Source organism: Procambarus clarkii, chromosome 33, assembly GCF_040958095.1.
Source record: "Procambarus clarkii isolate CNS0578487 chromosome 33, FALCON_Pclarkii_2.0, whole genome shotgun sequence".
NCBI classification, from domain to species: Eukaryota; Metazoa; Arthropoda; class Malacostraca; order Decapoda; family Cambaridae; genus Procambarus; species Procambarus clarkii.
In genome coordinates this window covers 43,024,285-43,039,937 of record NC_091182.1, presented here as the reverse complement: position 1 = coordinate 43,039,937, position 15,653 = coordinate 43,024,285, and the positions used below count along the sequence as shown (strand labels likewise).

Below are 15,653 nucleotides of genomic sequence, written 5' to 3'. Positions count from 1 at the left end.
AGTACATATATACAATATGGGGAGTACACATACAATATGGGGAGTACACATACAATATGGGGAGTACACATACAATATGGGGAGTACACATACAATATGGGGAGTACACATACAATATGGGGAGTACACATACAATATGGGCAGTACACATACAATATGGGCAGTACACATACAATATGGGGAGTACACATGCAATATGGGGAGCTACAAGTCGTCGACTGAGGCAGAGGTCGTGACTGTGTGAAAAACTACGGGTCTTATACCATCAAAACGAACAGCTTAATTATCCTCAGGGAGGTTACTTCGTGGTTTGGTCTAAGTTGTAAGTCCAACATTGAGGAAACCGTTGGTCTGGGACTAAGAAGTTGCGTCAGACGCCCGGCTGAAGAGACTCAGTCGTGTAGTTCAGTCGTTACCCATGTGAGAGGTACCAGCGAACTCCGGAGGTGATATATTTTCTGAGGACAGTCCCAGTCCTGGAGGGATGGTATTGCTGAGGTGAGAAGTGCAATGAGGCTATTGCAAGCATGAGCAACACTGACTTTGATCACGCAGTGAGAGAGAGAGAGAGAGAGAGAGAGAGAGAGAGAGAGAGAGAGAGAGAGAGAGAGAGAGAGAGAGAGAGAGAGACAGAGACAGAGGAGAGAGAGAGACAGAGAGAGACAGAGGAGAGAGAGAGACAGAGAGAGACAGACAGACAGACAGACATCTAACGCCGAATACCTGCCTATGGCAGGGAATATATTATAAATGACAAGTGAGAATATATTAAAAATCCATCAAGCAAAATATTACAAATTTCAAAACGATCAAAATTCTCCGTTGAACAACTTTAAGAAACAATTCCTAATCGCGTAATTATACTCATAATATGATAACTTTCTCATAAGTAAATAAAGTATTGTAGTGGAATATAAAGTAAATAATCCTCATGTAACCAATCATGAATAACGGTGATGATTGGTTTAACCAAAGTGATGAGGCCAGAGGATTGGCCAATCAGCCACAGTCAGGATTTTAAAGTGATCAATATTAAATGGAAGACGGTCAACACAACATTGTGGAGAGGAGACGGGATGTTGTATGGTGCGTGTATGGTGCGTGTATGGTGCTTGTATGGTGCGTGTATGGTGCGTGTATGGTGCTTGTATGGTGCGTGTATGGTGCGTGTATGGTGCGTGTATGGTGTTTGTATGGTGCTTGTATGGTGCGTGTATGGTGCTTGTATGGTGTTTCTATGGTGCGTGTATGGTGCTTGTATGGTGCGTGTATGGTGAATGTATGGTGCGTGTATGGTGTTTGTATGGTGCTTGTATGGTGCGTGTATGGTGCGTGTATGGTGCGTGTATGGTGTTTGTATGGTGCGTGTATGGTGAATGTATGGTGCGTGTATGGTGTTTGTATGGTGCGTGTATGGTGCGTGTATGGTGCGTGTATGGTGAATGTATGGTGCGTGTATGGTGCGTGTATGGTGCGTGTATGGTGAATGTATGGTGCGTGTATGGTGCGTGTATGGTGCGTGTATGGTGCGTGTATGGTGAATGTATGGTGCGTGTATGGTGCGTGTATGGTGCTTCTATGGTGCGTGTATGGTGCGTGTATGGTGAATGTATGGTGCGTGTATGGTGCGTGTATGGTGAATGTATGGTGCGTGTATGGTGCGTGTATGGTGTTTGTATGGTGCGTGTATGGTGAATGTATGGTGCGTGTATGGTGTTTGTATGGTGCGTGTATGGTGCGTGTATGGTGAATGTATGGTGCGTGTATGGTGCGTGTATGGTGCGTGTATGGTGTTTGTATGGTGCGTGTATGGTGAATGTATGGTGCGTGTATGGTGTTTGTATGGTGCGTGTATGGTGCGTGTATGGTGCGTGTATGGTGAATGTATGGTGCGTGTATGGTGCTTGTATGGTGCGTGTATGGTGCTTGTATGGTGCGTGTATGGTGAATGTATGGTGCGTGTATGGTGCGTGTATGGTGAATGTATGGTGCGTGTATGGTGCGTGTATGGTGCTTGTATGGTGCGTGTATGGTGCGTGTATGGTGCGTGTATGGTGCGTGTATGGTGCTTGTATGGTGCGTGTATGGTGCTTATATGGTGCTTGTATGGTGCTTATATGGTGCTTGTATGGTGCGTGTATGGTGCTTGTATGGTGCTTGTATGGTGCGTGTATGGTGCTTGTATGGTGCTTGTATGGTGCGTGTATGGTGCGTGTATGGTGCTTGTATGGTGCTTGTATGGTGCTTGTATGGTGCTTGTATGGTGCGTGTATGGTGCTTATATGGTGCTTGTATGGTGCGTGTATGGTGTGTGTATGGTGCGTGTATGGTGTGTGTATGGTACGTGTATGGTGCGTGTATGGTGCGTGTATGGTGCGTGTATGGTGCGTGTATGGTGCTTGTATGGTGCGTGTATGGTGCTTGTATGGTGCTTGTATGGTGCGTGTATGGTGTGTTTATGGTGCGTGTATGGTGCTTGTATGGTGCGTGTATGGTGCTTGTGTGGTGCTTGTATGGTGCTTGTGTGGTGCTTGTATGGTGCTTATATGGTGCTTGTATGGTGCGTGTATGGTGTGTGTATGGTGCGTGTATGGTGTGTGTATGGTGCGTGTATGGTGCGTGTATGGTGCTTGTATGGTGCGTGTATGGTGCGTGTATGGTGCGTGTATGGTGTGTGTATGGTGCGTGTATGGTGTGTGTATGGTGCGTGTATGGTGTTTGTATGGTGCGTGTATGGTGCTTGTATGGTGCGTATATGGTGCTTGTATGGTGCTTGTATGGTGCGTGTATGGTGAATGTATGGTGCGTGTATGGTGCTTGTATGGTGCTTGTATGGTGCTTGTATGGTGCGTGTATGGTGCTTGTATGGTGCGTGTATGGTGAATGTATGGTGCGTGTATGGTGCGTGTATGGTGAATGTATGGTGCTTGTATGGTGCGTGTATGGTGAATGTATGGTGCGTGTATGGTGTGTGTATGGTGCGTGTATGGTGCTTGTATGGTGCGTGTATGGTGCTTGTATGGTGCGTGTATGGTGCGTGTATGGTGCGTGTATGGTGAATGTATGGTGCGTGTATGGTGAATGTATGGTGCGTGTATGGTGCGTGTATGGTGAATGTATGGTGCTTGTATGGTGCGTGTATGGTGAATGTATGGTGTTCTTTTAATACAAAAATCAACCTTAAACAACCTGATTACACTTTCTCGCTTCTCCACCCCCACTGATCGCCCCCCTCACCCCACTGATTGCCCCCCCTCACCCCCACTGATCGCCCCTCACCCCACTGATCGCCCCCTCACCCCACTGATCGCCCCCCTCACCCCACTGATCGCCCCTCACCCCACTGATTGCCCCCCCTCACCCCCACTGATCGCCCCTCACCCCACTGATCGCCCCCTCACCCCACTGATCGCCCCCTCACCCCACTGATCGCCCCTCACCCCACTGATTGCCCCCCCTCACCCCCACTGATCGCCCCCTCACCCCACTGATCGCCCCCCTCACCCCACTGATCGCCCCCCTCACCCCACTGATCGCCCCTCACCCCACTGATCGCCCCCCTCACCCCACTGATCGCCCCCCTCACCCCACTGATCGCCCCTCACCCCACTGATCGCCCCTCACCCCACTGATCGCCCCCCTCACCCCACTGATCGCCCCCCTCACCCCACTGATCGCCCCCCTCACCCCACTGATCGCCCCCTCACCCCACTGATCGCCCCCCTCACCCCACTGATCGCCCCTCACCCCACTGATCGCCCCCCTCACCCCACTGATCGCCCCCCTCATCCCACTGATCGCCCCTCACCCCACTGATCGCCCCCCCTCACCCCACTGATCGCCCCTCGTCCTCCTGCAAGTCTCACATTATACCGGGTGTTATATAATGAAGAGATCACCACACCTATAATGGTATAAGGTAGTGTCATTATAATCTCATTATCCACGGGAGTAATGGCCTCGCTAGTCTGGTAGCGATGGGGGGTGTGGGGGGGAGAGGGGTGTGGTGGTGTGTGGGGGGGTGGTGTGTGTGGGTGGGGGAGAGGGGGGGTAGGGGTCCACACCCACCACAGTGGGGCGGGTGGAGGGCCACACCCAGCACAGTGGGGCGGGTGGGGGCCACACCCAGCACAGTGGGGCGGGTGGGGGCCACACCCAGCACAGTGGGGCGGGTGGGGGCCACACCCAGCACAGTGGGGCGGGTGGGGGCCACACCCAGCACAGTGGGGCGGGTGGGGGCCACACCCAGCACAGTGGGACGGGTGGGGGCCACACCCAGCACAGTGGGACGGGTGGAGGCCACACCCAGCACAGTGGGACGGGTGGAGGCCACACCCAGCACAGTGGGACGGGTGGAGGCCACACCCAGCACAGTGGGACGGGTGGGGGCCACACCCAGCACAGTGGGACGGGTGGAGGCCACACCCAGCACAGTGGGGCGGGTGGAGGCCACACCCAGCACAGTGGGGCGGGTGGGGGCCACACCCAGCACAGTGGGACGGGTGGGGGCCACACCCAGCACAGTGGGACGGGTGGGGGCCACACCCAGCACAGTGGGGCGGGTGGGGGCCACACCCAGCACAGTGGGACGGGTGGAGGCCACACCCAGCACAGTGGGGCGGGTGGAGGCCACACCCACCACAGTGGGGCGGGTGGGGGCCACACCCAGCACAGTGGGACGGGTGGGGGCCACACCCAGCACAGAGGGGCGGGTGGGGGCCACACCCAGCACAGTGGGACGGGTGGGGGCCACACCCAGCACAGTGGGGCGGGTGGGGGCCACACCCAGCACAGTGGGGCGGGTGGGGGCCACACCCAGCACAGTGGGGCGGGTGGAGGCCACACCCAGCACAGTGGGGCGGGTGGGGGCCACACCCAGCACAGTGGGGCGGGTGGGGGCCACACCCAGCACAGAGGGGCGGGTGGGGGCCACACCCAGCACAGTGGGGCGGGTGGCTAGGCCGTAATAGTAAACATAACTCACAGGAGAGACACAAATGTGGGTGTGGAAGGAAGGAGAGGTGCTCCCCATGGAGTAATTGCGGCCATAACCTTACCCATCACCACCCACGGGCCACACACCCTCCACCCATTACCATGGGAGCCAGATCCCCTCAGGTACATGGGCGTCTGGTCTCCCACAGGAGCAGAATGTCATCATACCTACATGGCGACCCGGAAACAATGCTAAACATCTTGACAAAGAACACCGAGTCAGTGGCTCCACAGGTGCGCTATGTGGGTAAAGCTCTGTGCTCCAGCGAGGTAACAAACAGAATTAGGGTCTCTTACCCACGATGGGTAACATAGTACAGGGAATTGGCACTTTATTTTCTGGCAACGAGGTCAAATCCCATTGTCTGCCTCTCAGTGGCTGGAGACGGTATTTACCCAGGGCGGAGGGTGGTGTTGAGGAATTATAAAGCTAGATATGTTTAGAAATGTGGATGGAGTCCCGGACCTGTGCGGTTGTCTGCCATATTTGAGAGTAGACAGACAGTGGAGTAGACAGTGAGTGGAGTAGACAGTCAGTGGAGTAGACAGTCAGTGGAGTAGACAGTCAGTGGAGTAGACAGTCAGTGGAGTAGACAGTCAGTGGAGTAGACAGTGAGTGGAGTAGACAGTCAGTGGAGTAGACAGTCAGTGGAGTAGACAGTCAGTGGAGTAGACAGTCAGTGGAGTAGACAGTCAGTGGAGTAGACAGTCAGTGGAGTAGACGCTGAGTGCAGTAGACGCTGAGTGCAGTAGACAGTGAGTGCAGTAGACAGTGAGTGGGGTAAACAGTCAGTGGATTATGCGAGTGATTAACGGAAACTAACGTCTCAGAAAGCGCAGCATAAATGTAAATCTTTCGTTGAAAACAGCGTCGTATATATTAAGCGATGGGGTTGACCTTCCCGGGGAGTGGGTGGGGCAGATTTCCAGCACTTGTTTGCAGAAAATAATGTGTAAAATGTAAACAATTATCGGACAATAACGCGGGTGTAGGCAGCGGAAGAAGAGAAATCTCAAAGTAGAAAAATATTGATTTTATAAACAATAACAAACAATTCGCTCCAGTAGAAGCAAGCAAGGGAATTTCTTAATACGAACAGCGCATATTGAAATTGAAACTAAGGTGTTGAATAAAATGTAAAATCTTTATGAAACACAAAATGGGTAGACAGGGGAATAAGCAAACAGCACACTAAAGGTGCACTTCACAAACAATGGGAGTATTAGACAAAAATAGATGACTTAAGTGCACTTGCCTACACAGAACTGATATTATTCCTTTAACAGAAGCATTGAGGCATATAGATAACAGGGGAACTATTGTCTGAATATCAAATAAATGAAACAAATTACTTCACACAGGTAAACAGGCTAGATAAAGAGGAGAAGCAGCAGTGTAGAAAAAGAGAAAGTTTAAAATGTGATGTCAAAGAGAGAATCAAAACAGAGCCACACACAGACACACACGCTCACGCGCACGCACACACACACACACACACACACACACACACACACACTCGGTGGAGACCAAGACCGTCAGTAGTTTCAAAGCGTTATATGACAAAGAGTGCTGGGAAGACGGGACACCACGAGCGTAGCTCTCATCCTGTAACTACACTTAGGTAATTACACTTAGGTAATTACACACACACACACACACACACACACTGTTTGAACAGAATTAAAACAAACATAAAACAGGAGTCGTACATGTGTAGCCCAACCTCGTTAGAATGGAAGAAACACATAATTGGGCAGAGGAATCTGATATTACCGGCTCTCACAATGGCGATATTATAAGTAACTTTACGTTTAAAGAAATCAATTTTATCAATAAAACAGGCAATATAGAGGCAGAATTTTATTTTGGAAATGGTGGACTGTTGTTTCAAACAATCCATTGAGTAACCAATACAAGCAAACAATTCCTCGTGTAACCAGTGTAAACAAACACTACACTAGACATGGTTAGAGCCAACAGGGAGACACTAGCAGATGACGCAGAAATAAAGAGTTCTTTTAGGTTACTTGGAGGAGGACCCGGCGCTGCCCGGGACAGCCTCCCTCCCCCTCTTCGCCCCCCCCCCCATTCTCTTTTCCATCTTTCTCCCACCCTCTTCCCTCCCACATTCTCCCTCCTTCTCCTCCTCCCTCTCATCTCCTACTCCCTCTTCCCCACCCCTACCTTTCCCCCCCCCCCACCCCTACCCCACCTTTCGCTTCATCTTTATATATATATATATATATATATATATATATATATATATATATATATATATATATATATATATATATATAATGTTGAATATGACCGAAAGGGTAAGATTACTGATTTTAACACGAATCTTCTCAATATTTCTTACGTTTCTTTTCAACTGTCGAGTGTAATTGAAAAATAAACTCTCCAAAGTTCATTTTCACATTTTTATTTATGGTCTGACGCCTAGAAACGTTCTCACATTTTCAAAGACTATTTTTTATGTACTGTTTCATGCTTATATTTGTTTTTGGGTGAGGTGACTGGAAACAAATCAATGGGAAAAGACAGAACAGGAAACAATGGGTATATATATAGTAGTTACAATGGGTATACCTTTTATCCGCTTGCTTCTGTGTTGGTTCGGGGCCTTGAAGTGGGTAGAATGTAATTATGTGTTAATTGGCGGTTGATTACTGGTGTTGACTTTTTGATGTGTAGTGCCTCGCTGATGTCGAGTCTCCTGTTATCGCTGTATCTATCGATAATTTCTGTGTTGCTTGTTAAGATTTCTCTAATGATGGTCTGGTTGTGAGAGGAGATTATATGTTCCTGGATGGAGCCCTGTTGTTTATGCATTGTTAATCCCCTAGAAAGAGACGTTGTTGTCTTGCCTATATACTGAGATCTTTGGGGCTTACAGTCCCTAAGTGGGCATGTGAAGGCATAGACGACGTTGGTTTCCTTCAAGGTGTTATGCTTGGTGTCTGGAGAGTTCTTCATGAGTAGGTTGCTTGTAGGTAAATCCTAGACATGCATAGTGCCCCCACTCCCCCCCCCCCCCCCCCCGCCAAGGACAGAAACAGTGCCACTATAGTCAGGAAGAACAACACCTGTCTCTCGGAACCTTCATAATTCATGCCTCTCGTTTCCTGTGCCGGGGGAGAACACTTTTACTTCCTTAATCACAAGGACAATAATTCCTTTCAAAACTTTGTGATGAATTGTGCAAATTCTGGCAAATTGCGCAGGTGTTCTGGGCCCCGAGGACGACCATTCGTCACTCTCCCTCAACACACAAACCTCCACCAAACTAAATCCTTTTACCAATTAGTCTCAAGGGTCCTTGGACGATTTAACAAGAGAGAATCAAACGTGGATGCTGAAAGTGAGTGTGTACTCACCTAGTTGTACTCATCTAGTTGTGCTTGCGGGGGTTGAGCTCTGGCTCTTTGGTCCCGCCTCTCAACTGTCATTCAACTGGTGTACAGGTTCCTGAGCCTATTGGGCCCTATCATATCTACATTTGAAACTGTGTATGGAGTCAGCCTCCACCACATCACTTCCTAATGCATTCCCTTTGTCAACCACTCTGACACTAAAAAAAGTTTGTTTCTAATATCTCTGTGGCTCATTTGGGCACTCAGTTTCCACCTGTGTCCCCTTGTGCGTGTGCCCCTTGTGTTAAATAGCCTGTCCTTATCTACCCTATCAATTCCCTTGAGAATCTTGAATGTGGTGATCATGTCCCCACTAACTCTTCTGTCTTCCAGCAAAGTGAGGTTTAATTCCCGTAGTCTCTCCTCGTAGCTCATACCTCTCAGCCCGGGTACTAGTCTGGTGGCAAACCTTTGAACCTTTTCCAGTTTAGATATTTTCCAGGTGTGTGTGTGTGTGTGTGTGTGTGTGTGTGTGTGTGTGTGTGTGTGTGTGTGTGTGTGTGTGTGTGTGTGTGTGTGTGTGTGTAAATGAGTGTGGTTGCGTGCAGGGATTCGTATCTGCTTCATGGACACCAGGTCCCACTGGAGCACCCAGCAGCAGGGATGACCAGAGGACGCCACCACCACCCTCACTACTCCCTATAAAGTTCAAGTACTCCGGGTGTGTTGTGTCGGCGTGTCCTCTCCACCTGCACCAGCCGACGGCCTCATTAACAATGGTCAAGTGACCGTTACTCCACCTCTCAAATATTTATGATTAAAAAATTCAAAATGATGACGTCCGAACACTTCCGAAACAAGTGCTTCGCTGACGACATTTGTTCGAACCACAAAGCTGTAAATGCTTCACTCACGTACTACAAATACAAATAATCACAATCGACTTGAGAATGGTCCAGGACGGACCGAAACGTCGTCGTCCCTTCACTTTCTAGTGTGTGATCTGGTCAACAAATAATCGCCCACAGAACCTAAACACCTAACCTAACCTAACCTAACCTAACCTAACCTAACCTAACCTAACCATTACACTATTACACACAGAGATCACACTAAAGTGATGCATCAAATGAACAAATCCACAAGGGCCGAGACGAGGATTCGAACCTGCGTTCGAGATCATCCCAGACGCTGCCTTAATCGACTGAGCTACGACAGGGTAAGAGAGAACTTCCGTTTCAACTCTTTTACCCTGTCGTAGCTCAGTCGATCAAGGCAGTGTCTGGGATGCTCCCGGACGCAGGTTCGAATCCTCGTCACGGCCCTTGTGGATTTGTTCACCTAACTAACCTATGCCTAAATATGCACAATATGCTAATATATAACAAAGTTAATTTATATTTGAGAAAATTCCTGTTTTGAATGAACAGCGTGTAAAATTGATAAATGTGTCTTTGGGGTCGACCGCTGGATGGAATGGACTTGATCTGAGGGCGGGTTGCACATTGTATTCGATGGTTCAGTCTGAGAGCAATAGTGAAGCGTTTTAATGAACTGGAGAAACATTGATATGATATATGAAAGGACACTTTACCTTGTGATGCATTCGGGGCTTAGCGTCCCCGCGGCCCGGTCCCCGACCAGTCCTCCTGGTTGCTGAACTAGTCAACCAGGCTGTTCGACGCGGCAGCTCGCAGCCTGACGTAGGAGTCACAGCCTGGGTGATCCTTTGGAGATGTTTATCAATGTGACCAGAAGGAGAATACCAGGAGCCAGATTCACGAAGCAGTTACACAAACAATTACGAACCTGAACATCTTTTCTCAATCTTTGGCGGCTTTGTTTACAATTATCAAACAGTTAATGAACTCCGAAGCACCAGGAGGCTGTTTATAACAACAACAACAGTTGATTGGCAAGTTTTCATGCTTGTAAACTGTTTAATAAATGTAACCAAAGCCATGAATGACTGAGGAAAGATGTACACGTTCGTAAGTGCTTGTGTAACTGCTTCGTTAATCTGGCCCCTGGGTTCGAGAGACAGCTCTCTCTCTCTCTCTTCGCCACCTTGTGGGTTTAATGTCTTCAGTACTGACCTGAAGATCAACATTTTACAGAACACAGGTAAAAAACATGGCACCATGCACGCCTCATCTGCTCTCTTACATTCGGGTTTAGTTTAAAATGTGTCTTTATAAATGGGCAGAGTTTCTTTCACCCTAGCAGTAAAATAGGTACCTGGGAGTTAGTCAGCTGTCACGAGCTGCTTCCTGGGAGTGGAGGCCTGGTCGAGGACCGGGCCGCGGGGACACTAAACGCGAAAAGGAAACGCGTCTTCTGTGCAATAATTTATATCTATGTAATACGATATCTGTCTGTACAATGTTGCAGGCCAGATATAGGGAGCTAGCCTCATTAACCTTTGCAGTGTGACTGGTGGGTGGAGTGGGCTTGTCATAGGCGGGTCGGGGTGTCTCTCTCTCTCTCTCTCCCCTTTTGAGAGGGGTCGGCCTCGGCCCCAATAGCCCAACCTTCCGGGATAGACCCGGGCACTGCCGGGTATCCAATCTAGGGACTAATATAGTGAAAACATCCACATAACAAGAGAACTGTTCACTAAACATATCTAACAGAGTAGAACAAGCATACAGGAAAACTGCATTAAAACTGAACATATTGAACAAACAGGAGGAGTCTTTTACTAACACGATCACACACAAGTAAATATTTTACTTGTAAATAACAAATTTCATTCCAACGAAATCATTAAATAAGCGCAGGTTCTCACACCATTTTTCACAGCCGAAGACTTGGCGATGAATGTCACGTTGAAGTAGCTTTTCCAGAACTATACAAAATGCTAAAATTGTTACCGAGTGTTACAACAGGTTATAATTAGTGTTACCGAGTGTTACAACAGTTTATAGTGTTACCGAGTGTTACAACAGGTTATAGTGTTACCGAGTGTTACAACAGGTTATAATTAGTGTTACCGAGTGTTACAACAGTTTATAGTGTTACCGAGTGTTACAACAGTTTATAATTAGTGTTACTGAGTGTTACAACAGGTTATAATTAGTGTTACTGAGTGTTACAACAGGTTATAATTAGTGTTACCGAGTGTTACAACAGTTTATAGTGTTATTGAGTGTTACAACAGGTTATAATTAGTGTTACCGAGTGTTACAAAAACGTATAATTACATTAGACCCTTTATGCTATCATTTGATGTTGCGGAATAACTTGTTTCGTTGTGAATTTTCGATAAGAAACAATTGGTCTCAAGAACAGTGTTAAGAAATCCGTTTAATAGATGGTTTGCCAATCAGAGCATTGAACCACGGTCAGATTGGCTCGTTAAACGAAACATGAGAGGTAATTGTCAGAGGGAACCATTAAGGTAGTGTGGATATATTGTACCTGGATGGGATATGAGGACAAGGAGCTGGGATATGAGGACAAGGAGCTGGGATATGAGGACAAGGAGCTAGGATGTGAGGACAAGGAGCTGGGATATGAGGACAAGGAGCTGGGATATGAGGACAAGGAGCTAGGATATGAGGACAAGGAGCTAGGATATGAGGACAAGGAGCTGGGATATGAGGACAAGGAGCTGGGATACGAGGACAAGGAGCTGGGATATGAGGACAAGGAGCTGGGATATGAGGACAAGGAGCTGGGATATGAGGACAAGGAGCTAGGATATGAGGACAAGGAGCTGGGATATGAGGACAAGGAGCTGGGATATGAGGACAAGGAGCTAGGATGTGAGGACAAGGAGCTGGGATATGAGGACAAGGAGCTGGGATATGAGGACAAGGAGCTAGGATATGAGGACAAGGAGCTAGGATATGAGGACAAGGAGCTGGGATATGAGGACAAGGAGCTGGGATACGAGGACAAGGAGCTGGGATATGAGGACAAGGAGCTGGGATACGAGGACAAGGAGCTGGGATATGAGGACAAGGAGCTGGGATATGAGGACAAGGAGCTGGGATATGAGGACAAGGAGCTAGGATATGAGGACAAGGAGCTGGGATATGAGGACAAGGAGCTGGGATATGAGGACAAGGAGCTAGGATATGAGGACAAGGAGCTGGGATATGAGGACAAGGAGCTAGGATGTGAGGACAAGGAGCTAGGATGTGAGGACAAGGAGCTGGGATATGAGGACAAGGAGCTGGGATATGAGGACAAGGAGCTGGGATATGAGGACAAGGAGCTGGGATGTGAGGACAAGGAGCTGGGATATGAGGACAAGGAGCTGGGATACGAGGACAAGGAGCTGGGATGTGAGGACAAGGAGCTGGGATATGAGGACAAGGAGCTGGGATATGAGGACAAGGAGCTTTAATACGAGGACAAGGAGCTGGGATATGAGGACAAGGAGCTGGGATATGAGGACAAGGAGCTAGGATATGAGGACAAGGAGCTGGGATATGAGGACAAGGAGCTGGAATACGAGGACAAGGAGCTGGGATACGAGGACAAGGAGCTGGGATGTGAGGACAAGGAGCTGGGATATGAGGACAAGGAGCTGGAATACGAGGACAAGGAGCTGGGATACGAGGACAAGGAGCTGGGATGTGAGGACAAGGAGCTGGGATATGAGGACAAGGAGCTGGAATACGAGGACAAGGAGCTGGGATACGAGGACAAGGAGCTGGGATACGAGGACAAGGAGCTAGGATGTGAGGACAGAAGAAATGAGTGGTGCCCACTCACCACTCACACCATCGTGAGAGCCGTAGTCTCAGAACAAACCAAATGGGAAAATTTGAAGATTAGACAATAAATAGTAATTACATTTAAAAAAAAAATAAGATTCTTTAATCCATTATTTGTCTCTTTAAGCAAGATATAAAGTATATATTTACCCAATTTCCTTTTTAATGTTACAATTAGTGAAGAACTGCGGCTATCACCCACGGTGGCTAGACCATCCCCCACGGTGGCTAGACCATCCCCCACGGTGGCTAGACCATCCCCCACGGTGGCTAGACCATCCCCCACGGTGGCTAGACCATCCCCCACGGTGGCTAGACCATCCCCCACGGTGGCTAGACCATCCCCCACGGTGGCTAGACCATCCCCCACGGTGGCTAGACCATCCCCCACGGTGGCTAGACCATCCCCCACGGTGGCTAGACCATCCCCCACGGTGGCTAGACCATCACCCCACGGTGGCTAGACCATCCCCCACGGTGGCTATAGACCATCACCCACGGTGGCTAGACCATCACCCACGGTGGCTAGACCATCCCCCACGGTGGCTATAGACCATCACCCACGGTGGCTAGACCATCACCCACGGTGGCTAGACCATCCCCCACGGTGGCTAGACCATCCCCCACGGTGGCTAGACCATCCCCCACGGTGGCTAGACCATCCCCCACGGTGGCTAGACCATCCCCCACGGTGGCTAGACCATCCCCCACGGTGGCTAGACCATCCCCCACGGTGGCTAGACCATCACCCCACGGTGGCTAGACCATCCCCCACGGTGGCTATAGACCATCACCCACGGTGGCTAGACCATCACCCACGGTGGCTAGACCATCCCCCACGGTGGCTATAGACCATCACCCACGGTGGCTAGACCATCACCCACGGTGGCTAGACCATCCCCCACGGTGGCTAGACCATCCCCCACGGTGGCTAGACCATCACCCACGGTGGCTAGACCATCCCTTACGGTGGCTAGACCATCCCCCACGTTGGCTAGACCATCCCCCACGGTGGCTAGACCATCCCCCACGGTGGCTAGACCATCCCCCACGGTGGCTAGACCATCCCCCACGGTGGCTAGACCATCCCCCACGGTGGCTAGACCATCCCCCACGGTGGCTAGACCATCCCCACGGTGGCTAGACCATCCCCCACGGTGGCTAGACCATCCCCCACGGTGGCTAGACCATCCCCCACGGTGGCTAGACCATCCCCCACGGTGGCTAGAGCATCCGCCACGGTGGCTAGACCATCACCCACGGTGGCTAGACCATCCCCCACGGTGGCTAGACCATCCCCCACGGTGGCTAGACCATCCCCCACGGTGGCTAGACCATCCCCCACGGTGGCTAGACCATCCCCCACGGTGGCTAGACCATCCCCCACGGTGGCTAGACCATCCCCCACGGTGGCTAGACCATCACCCACGGTGGCTAGACCATCCCTTACGGTGGCTAGACCATCCCCCACGTTGGCTAGACCATCCCCCACGGTGGCTAGACCATCCCCCACGGTGGCTAGACCATCCCCCACGGTGGCTAGACCATCCCCCACGGTGGCTAGACCATCCCCCACGGTGGCTAGACCATCCCCCACGGTGGCTAGACCATCCCCCACGGTGGCTAGACCATCCCCACGGTGGCTAGACCATCCCCCACGGTGGCTAGACCATCCCCCACGGTGGCTAGAGCATCCGCCACGGTGGCTAGACCATCACCCACGGTGGCTAGACCATCCCCCACGGTGGCTAGACCATCCCCCACGGTGGCTAGACCATCCCCCACGGTGGCTAGACCATCCCCCACGGTGGCTAGACCATCCCCCACGGTGGCTAGACCATCCCCCACGGTGGCTAGACCATCTCCCACGGTGGCTAGACCATCCCCCACGGTGGCTAGACCATCCCCCACGGTGGCTAGAGCATCCGCCACGGTGGCTAGACCATCACCCACGGTGGCTAGACCATCCCCCACGGTGGCTAGACCATCCCCCACGGTGGCTAGACCATCACCCACGGTGGCTAGACCATCCCTTACGGTGGCTAGACCATCCCCCACGTTGGCTAGACCATCCCCCACGGTGGCTAGACCATCCCCCACGGTGGCTAGACCATCCCCCACGGTGGCTAGACCATCCCCCACGATGGCTAGACCATCCCCCACGGTGGCTAGACCATCCCCCACGGTGGCTATATAGACCATCACCCACGGTGGCTAGACCATCACCCACGGTGGCTAGACCATCCCCCACGGTGGCTAGACCATCCCCCACGGTGGCTAGACCATCACCCACGGTGGCTAGACCATCACCCACGGTGGCTAGGCCATCACCCACGGTTATCTTGAGGTTATCTTGAGATGATTTCGGGGCTTTTTTAGTGTCCCCGCGGCCCGGTCCTCGACCAGGCCTCCACCCCCAGGAAGCAACCCGTGACAGCTGACTAACTCCCAGGTACCTATTTACTGCTAGGTAACAGGGGCATTCAGGGTGAAAGAAACTTTGCCCATTTGTTTCTGCCTCGTGCGGGAATCGAACCCGCGCCACAGAATTACGAGTCCTGCGCGCTATCCACC

General features: G+C 50.7%; 3 protein-coding genes across 3 annotated transcripts; 1 reads left to right on the top strand and 2 right to left on the bottom strand.

Annotated features, from left to right (window-relative positions):
• Positions 1-3,785: 3,785 nt before the first annotated feature.
• On the bottom strand, positions 3,786-5,032 carry LOC138370846 (spore coat protein SP65-like). The gene is made up of 2 exons (XM_069335457.1): positions 4,069-5,032; positions 3,786-3,904 (listed from the first exon to the last, which is right to left on the bottom strand). Exons 1-2 carry the CDS (start codon positions 5,030-5,032, stop codon positions 3,786-3,788), a joined length of 1,083 nt encoding a protein of 360 aa, XP_069191558.1.
• An 8,212-nt stretch (positions 5,033-13,244) lies between these two features.
• On the top strand, positions 13,245-13,631 carry LOC138370845 (uncharacterized). Its single transcript, XM_069335456.1, has one exon. The coding sequence runs from the start codon at positions 13,245-13,247 to the stop codon at positions 13,629-13,631; it is 387 nt and encodes a 128-aa protein (XP_069191557.1).
• Positions 13,632-14,199: 568 nt separating this feature from the next.
• Positions 14,200-15,281, bottom strand: LOC123765317 (autotransporter adhesin BpaC-like). Its single transcript, XM_045753867.2, has 2 exons — positions 14,729-15,281; positions 14,200-14,681 (listed from the first exon to the last, which is right to left on the bottom strand). The coding sequence occupies exons 1-2, from the start codon at positions 15,279-15,281 to the stop codon at positions 14,200-14,202; spliced, it is 1,035 nt and encodes a 344-aa protein (XP_045609823.2).
• Positions 15,282-15,653: the final 372 nt, after the last annotated feature.

Coding starts and splice junctions, on each gene's coding strand:
- LOC138370846 (XM_069335457.1), bottom strand. CDS start 5,032: ATGGGGAGCACCTCTCCTTCCTTCCACACCCACATTTGTGTCTCTCCT. Junction 3,905..4,068: donor CCTCCACCCGCCCCACTGTG/GTGGGTGTGGAC, acceptor ATACCATTATAG/GTGTGGTGATCTCTTCATTA.
- LOC138370845 (XM_069335456.1), top strand. CDS start 13,245: ATGTTACAATTAGTGAAGAACTGCGGCTATCACCCACGGTGGCTAGAC.
- LOC123765317 (XM_045753867.2), bottom strand. CDS start 15,281: ATGGTCTATATAGCCACCGTGGGGGATGGTCTAGCCACCGTGGGGGAT. Junction 14,682..14,728: donor TCTAGCCACCGTGGGGGATG/GTCTAGCCACCG, acceptor GGGATGGTCTAG/CCACCGTGGGGGATGGTCTA.